At 42.8% G+C, this 6,918-nt stretch overlaps 1 protein-coding gene across 3 annotated transcripts in view; it reads left to right on the forward strand.

Annotated features, from left to right (window-relative positions):
* Nucleotides 1-4,858, forward strand: part of slc6a6b (solute carrier family 6 member 6b) — a 32,036-nt gene extending 27,178 nt beyond the window's left edge. For all 3 annotated transcript variants that reach the window (XM_035388783.1, XM_035388785.1, XM_035388782.1), the window contains exon 14: nucleotides 452-4,858. In XM_035388783.1, the coding sequence (XP_035244674.1) occupies nucleotides 452-607 (156 nt within the window). In that variant the 3' untranslated portion in view covers nucleotides 608-4,858. The remainder of the gene's footprint in view (nucleotides 1-451) is intronic.
* Nucleotides 4,859-6,918: the final 2,060 nt, after the last annotated feature.

Below are 6,918 nucleotides of genomic sequence, written 5' to 3' on the forward strand. Positions count from 1 at the left end.
TTACTGCTTATCTATTATTGCTTGATCCGGGTCTGAACACTACCAGGTGCAATAAAAGGGATGAATAACATAAGGAAATAAATTAAGAGAGTCGTAAATTATGTAATTATTAATGTTTTGTAAATTCTCTCTCCCTCTCTTTCACTCTCTCCCTCTTTCTCTGCCTCTCCCCCTCCCACCTCTCTCCCACCCTCTCTCTCCCCCCTCCCCCAAAACCCTCTCCCGCTCATCCTCTCCCCCCCACCCCCTCCCTCTCCCCCTCTCCCTCCCTTCGCTTCCCCCCTTCTTTCTCTCCGACCCCCCCTCCTGCTCTCCCTCCCTCCCTCCCCCTCCCTCTGCCCCTCTCCCTCCCTCCCCCGCTTCTCTCCCTCTTCCTCCCTCTCCCGCTGTCCCCCTCTCCCTCCCTCTCCCCCTCTCCCCCCTCCCTCCATTCCCGATCCCTCCTCCACAGCGGATCAAGGCGGTGGCTGCTCCGGTGAGGGGGGGGGCAAGTTCCCGGCCCCCGGGGCACCGGCCCAAGGGCAGCGAGCTGACGTACCCCCTGGACCCCAACGGGAACAACGGCTTCAAAAAGCCCAGCCACACTATTGTGGAAACGATGATGTGAGCGCTCTCTGTGAGAGAACTCCATTCACACGCTTTCCTTGTTATGTATTCGCTAACTTCGAAATAGTCGTAGGACCAGGTTTACATTGCTACGTATCTGCACTAGGAGTATTCTTTTTATTTTCTACAGAGGAAGTTACATATGGTTTTCTGTCTGTGTTTTTACTATTTTTTATTATAATGTTGTTATTATTACTACAAATATTATTATTGCTGTAGCTAGATGGAGGATGGATCTCAGAGACGTGGCAGTATCTTAAAATAGAACCAGTAATGTTCTGTTTTTTACTCGCTTTCTGTGGATAGTGGAATATCAGTGGTCTGTCTTTTTATTTGGGGAGGAATGAAAAACAAAAAAAAGGGTCATATTTACCAGTAAGAACCTAATCTTGTGTGTATCGTGTTTGATAAGTAACATTCAGTATGTGGATGTGTTGACAAAAATAAGCCCCGCCCTCCTTTCTCTCTCAAACGTCTTTCTGTTACTGTGGAGGTGCTCTTGTAGGTTAAGACTACTTTAATCTGTCGTCATTGTTGATGTTTGTTGTGGAAAACACACCTGAATGTATGGTACCTCAGCCAGATTTGTGGATGTCAGAAGACCCCCCCCCGGCTCTCTCGAGCGCTGGGGCGTGATGCTTTGTTGTGTAGACTGTACGGTGACTAACTCCCTTCAGTGTAAAGACCGCTGGTCACAAGGACACTACTGCTTTTTCTATCCAAGCGCATTGGTGTTTTATTCAGACATTTATTGTTTAGTTTTCTTTTGCACTTTAACTGCGGTTGAGATGGCTCGGTCTTGGTTGACCTGAGCCTTCTCTTCTCCTCGTTATCTGCCCCGTTTAAAGAACTTAGCGGGGCGAGTTAGAAGCACACAACATCACACTGTCATGACATCATGAAACCATCTGCTGTTCTCTCATGGCCAATGAGAGGACAGGCTGGGCTCACCGTCCATTGGTTTGCGCTGAACATCTCTCCCACCACAGGAGATGCCAGCAGTCCCAGTTCTCATTCAGCTCAGACCTTCCCCCGATAACTATGTCAGCCAGCGTGTTAGGCATACGTAAAAATTTTTTTAATGCGATTTAACCAAAACTGCTAAAATGATCAACTTCTCTATGCCTTTCTACACTCTTACCTACACCTGCATTTCAACTCCACCTTCTTTTGTAAAAATACCAAACATTAGCGTACAGTGATTATCAATGCGGTTTTTTTTTTTTAAATAGATAACTAAACGGACATTAAACTAGTAGCCACAGCACAAATAAAGTCTTTATGTACACAAGAGGCATTCTTACCAAGGAATGTGAATTTTATCATTTCCAGTTTTTCTTCACTAATTATAAAAATAGTCTTTTTCTGGATTTTATTATTGTATTCATTTAAAAATATGTTTGTTTTATTTTGTTTTTCAATCACATTTGCCTTTTTATATTCAAAATGTGATGCGGTAGATGTGAACTCTGTCACTAATTACAAATCTTTAGGACGTAAGACAGAGCCAGCCATTTAAACTGCTAATCAGTAAAAGCTTAAATGCAATTTGTAATGTGCAATACTTTGTAGAAAAAAAGCTATTTTAAAGCAATTTCCTTTCTTACTTACTTTTTCTAATAGTTGGTACTTTTTTGAGTTTGAAATTAGAGATTAAATACGAAACGACGTGCAAGATATGTGACGTTTGTTAGGGGCCGATTCTCAAGTATTGCAAAGGTTTAGCCATAGCAATATGAAAAAACCTAAACAAATTTAAGGCAGCATTAATTTTTGTCAATCTTCACTTTTATATCAGAAATGAAACAGTTGTTCTTCCTTAAATTGGTCATGGTTTTCATTTTGGCCTTGGCTAAGCACTTAGAGACAGATTGAATTGGCCCCTTAGTTATACAAAAAAATGACTTCAGCCAAACACATGCTATTATGTTATTATCCAAGAGCAGATTATTACATAATGCTTCTGAACAGCTAGCATAGCTCCTGTGTGGTGCTTTTTCAAAGATACTTAATTGAAAACCAAACGATTAAAAACCTCAAGGAAATGATATCCATCCAAATGCAGTTTAAGGCTCTGCTATGATTACTCAGTGAGTCCTCCCATCACGACTGTCGCCACGGTGACAGAGGTGGGCATTTTTGTTAATCCTGTGTGTTTTACGCTCTTGCATTTTACATACCAGCCCTTCCTTTTATAAGATTGTAAAAGGGGACAATGTTTTTAAACCATGAAGCAACATTTTTAAAAACGATCTGAAAATGTTTTTTTTTTTATTTCTGAAATCTAACCTGTAAGCAAAAAAAATGTATTTAAACAAGTTTTACAATATCTAAAACTTTTTTTTTTATTTCTTAATAAACATTTGTCATTTGAAAATGCCTTCACTTGTCATGTGCAGAGAAAAGCAGTCTCTTTGAGGGCTGTTCACAGAACACTGATCAGGGTCCAAAAGCAAGTATTTCTTACCCCCATTCCTGCACATTTTCATCAGCTGGCCTGTGGGTCCTGCTGCTGCACTGGTGCATTCTGGGGGTCTGAGTCTCCCATACATCCCAGCAGCGCACTGGTGCATTCTGGGGGTCTGAGTCTCCCATACATCCCAGCAGAACACTGGTGCATTCTGGGGGTCTGAGTCTCCCATACAGTATATCCCAGCAGCGCACTGGTGCATTCTTGGGGTCTGAGTCTCCCGGCAGTGGTGTGACTACAATTCAGTGCCGGTTCCAAGCCAGGATATTTACCATGTGTACGTGACTCAGCATTCCAATCCAGGGTGTTCAGAGTGATACTGAACCCTTACTGGGGGGGGGGGGCAGATTCTGAGGGAAGCAGGTTGCTTTCAGTGGAGGAATTGGATGTCACTGGAGGGGTTCTTAACGAACCTGAGCGAAGCTGAGGAAGGAGAACTTTACCTCTATTTTAAACCTGCAGAACAGCGTGCGGCTGCAAGCGCACGCGTGACGTCACTGCCACTCTAACCGGCTGTGCCCTGGCCGCAGCTGTCCGCAGCGGGCAGCTGAGACCATGGGAAGGCCCGCTAAGCAAAAAAAAAAAACAGCCCAGGGATTAAAGATTTGGAAAGACTGCTCCAGAAATGTACACAAATCTGTACCCACCCCCCTCACTGTGAACAGAGTAAAAGTCATAAAAATAGCCACCCGCGCTTGGAATGGAATTAGCCACTCTCCGTTATATAGAAGGGAGAGGAGGCAGGAACCAATTTTCGATTCCCAGTTATAAATAAAAATAGTTTCCCTGCCTGGTAGTGTGCTGGAAAAAGGAGGGGCTTGGAGATGCTATCTGTGATGCTTTTCCAAGATGCTTTATTTTGTTCCAGATAGTAGTTATGTTGGAAACTGGGTGTAGCCCATTGTGATACCACCCTGGGAAGCCTTCTGTTAATTTCCTTTCTAAGCATTGTTAACTTCTTTTCTAAGGTTGATGCCATTCTACTACTTATGAGGAATATGTCACTGAGCAGTTAGCAACAGTGAACAGACTTTCAATGTCCTCCCTCTATTGCACTGATACAACAAATAGAGTATTTAGCCATAGGAACAGTCTCCCAGTGAGTCAAAAAAAAAAAACTTATAATGATCTCATCCACTTAATGTCACAGATATAATAAACGTGCATTTAGCTGCCATTGTTGTAATGTTAATCAGTGTAAATGTTAAAGTGCTATAAATTTGGCCGTGTAAGTGTCAGCTCATTATAGCTGTGGCCCCGTATTTGATGTGAAGTTGTGCTAAATACCCTCAGAACGGTGTTTGGCCCCTCCCACTCTTAAATCTACAGAGCAGTCACACTATAGTACTTCTTTGAAATAAGGAAAATGAACATATACCAAAATAAAAACCAAACTAAATTCATGGTGAAATATGCCTGACTTGGAACCAGTTTGATTGGTCCAGATGTGGGAGCGCTTCTGTTAATACTGTGTGAAGTGAAAAGGAACCATTAGGCTTGTCATACTGACATCTGTGTGGTTTGTGGAGTCAGTGGTGGTGACATTAAAGAAGCTAGACCGTTCTTATGCCCAGTTGTTCCTTATTGTATCATAATAATCTAACTCTGTGGAAACATTGTTAAACTTTTCTCCATTTCATTGCTCTGTGAAATGAATAGTTTCTGCATTTCTAGACACAAAATAAACATATTTTAGTAACATGTATTATTTGCTTTGATAGAAGACATTTGTAACTTGACAAACTTTGTGAGGGAAAAAATAAAGAAAATCATTTAAAAACATTTTGTGTGGATTTTACTGTTGTGCTCATCTACACTACATATGACCTGAGCGTCTAGGCCAAAACACTGTTCAACAATGATTTATTCAAATAAATTGTGCAAAACCATAGCTGGTTTTCATTGCAACACCAGAATTTTAACAAGTTAATTTTTCTTAATTCGGTGCTTTTCATGTTCAGAGGGATTATTTACCCTCTTAAACCACATTGTCAGAAATAGCCATGCGTGCCAAATTTCAGCAACAGTACGTGTTCAGGAGGCAATTGATTTACCTCAGACTTTCAAATGGTCCAAAATGATTGTTACCTCTTTTATATAATTGTTTGCAATATAGTGCAATACGCACTATATGAACGTGAGATCTTAATTGCTCATGGCTATTTTTGACATAAAGTGGCATAAGTGGCTAAATACGTCGTAATCCCTCTAAACACGAAAACGACCAAATTAAGAAAAATAAACAACATTTCAAAATTCTGGGAATGCAACTGTGGTTGGAATGAAAACTGTGGTTGGAATGAAGATCAGACAGAGTGGTTATGTGCAGGAAGATCAGACAGAGTGCTTATGTGAGGGACGATCAGACAGAGTGGTTATGAGGGAAGGTCACCCATAGCAGTTATGTGAGGGAAGGGCAGACCGAGTGGTTATGTGAGGGAAGGGCAGACAGAGCGGTTATGTGAGGGAAGGGCAGACAGCGGTTATGTGAGGGAAGATCAGACAGAGTGGTTATGTGAGGGAAAGTAGAACAGAGTAGTTATGTGAGGGAAGGACAGACAGAGCGGTTATGTGAGGGAAGGGCAGACAGTGGTTATGTGAGGGAAGGGCAGACAGAGCGGTTATGTGAGGGAAGATTGGACAGAGTGGTTATGTGAGGGAAGGTTGGACAGAGTGGTTATGTGAGGGAAGGTTGGACAGAGTGGTTATGTGAGGGAAGATCAGACAGAGTGGTTATGTGAGGGAAGGTTGGACAGAGTGGTTATGTGAGGAAAGGGCAGACAGAGTGGTTATGTGAAGGAAGGTTGGACAGAGCGATTATGTGAGGGAAGGTTGGACAGAGTGGTTATGTGTGGGAAGATCAGACAGAGCGGTTATGTGAGGGAAGGTTGGACAGAGTGGTTACGTGCGGGAAGATAAGAGAGCAGTTATGTGAGGGAAGATCAGACAGAATGGTGATGAGGGAAGGTCAGACAGTGGTTATGTGAGGGAGGATCAGACAGTGCTTATGTGAGGGAAGGTTGGACAGAGCGGTTATGTGAGGTGAAGGTTGGACAGAGCGGTTATGTGAGGGAAGGTTGGACAGAGTGGTTACGTGCGGGAAGATAAGATAGAGCAGTTATGTGAGGGAAGGCTGGACAGAGCAATCATGTGAGCTGTTTAACTACTTACTTACATCTGCACAAACAAGCCAAGTCCATTTGGGTTTTCATTGACATATTGAGAATATACATCAACACATGCTGGACAATCCTGATGCATTATCCAAGTATCTGCTCACTAAAGACAGTTTTGCTACATTCAGTGCTAAAATCCCATTTTCCCCTGTTTTAAAATGGGCAATCACATTTATTGTGGGGGGTGGGGGGGGGCAAATAAGGAGAATGAGATGGTGTCATCCCAGCAGTCTAAAATCCCTTCTTCCCTGGGTGATGCTGGAACCAGTATGTGTGTCTGCCTGCAGGACTGCTATCCACAGTCAGGACAGGCACTGGCTGGGTTGGATGCTTTTGTGGGGTCCTTCTGCACAATTAAACAGTTCCTCAACATGAGCCACCGAGCATCCCCTGCATATTACACGTTTTACAATGGCAGCAAAATACAACACTGGAGTACTCCAGGGCTCTGTTCCAGAGAGTGGGATTGGCAAATTGTCCAGAATTTAGGCAATTCTTGGATTATCGGTTTCAAATATGAGGAGAGAGAAAGCCAGTGTCTGTTACGATGGCAACTTACGCTCTGAAACTAACCTGCCATCTGGCAGGTTAAATTTAACTAAACCCAACCGATCCTGTAGCGATTTGCAGATGAACTTTATCCGCTCATATGCTGTAAAAAAGAAT

Source organism: Anguilla anguilla, chromosome 13 (assembly GCF_013347855.1).
Source record: "Anguilla anguilla isolate fAngAng1 chromosome 13, fAngAng1.pri, whole genome shotgun sequence".
NCBI classification, from domain to species: domain Eukaryota; kingdom Metazoa; phylum Chordata; class Actinopteri; order Anguilliformes; family Anguillidae; genus Anguilla; species Anguilla anguilla.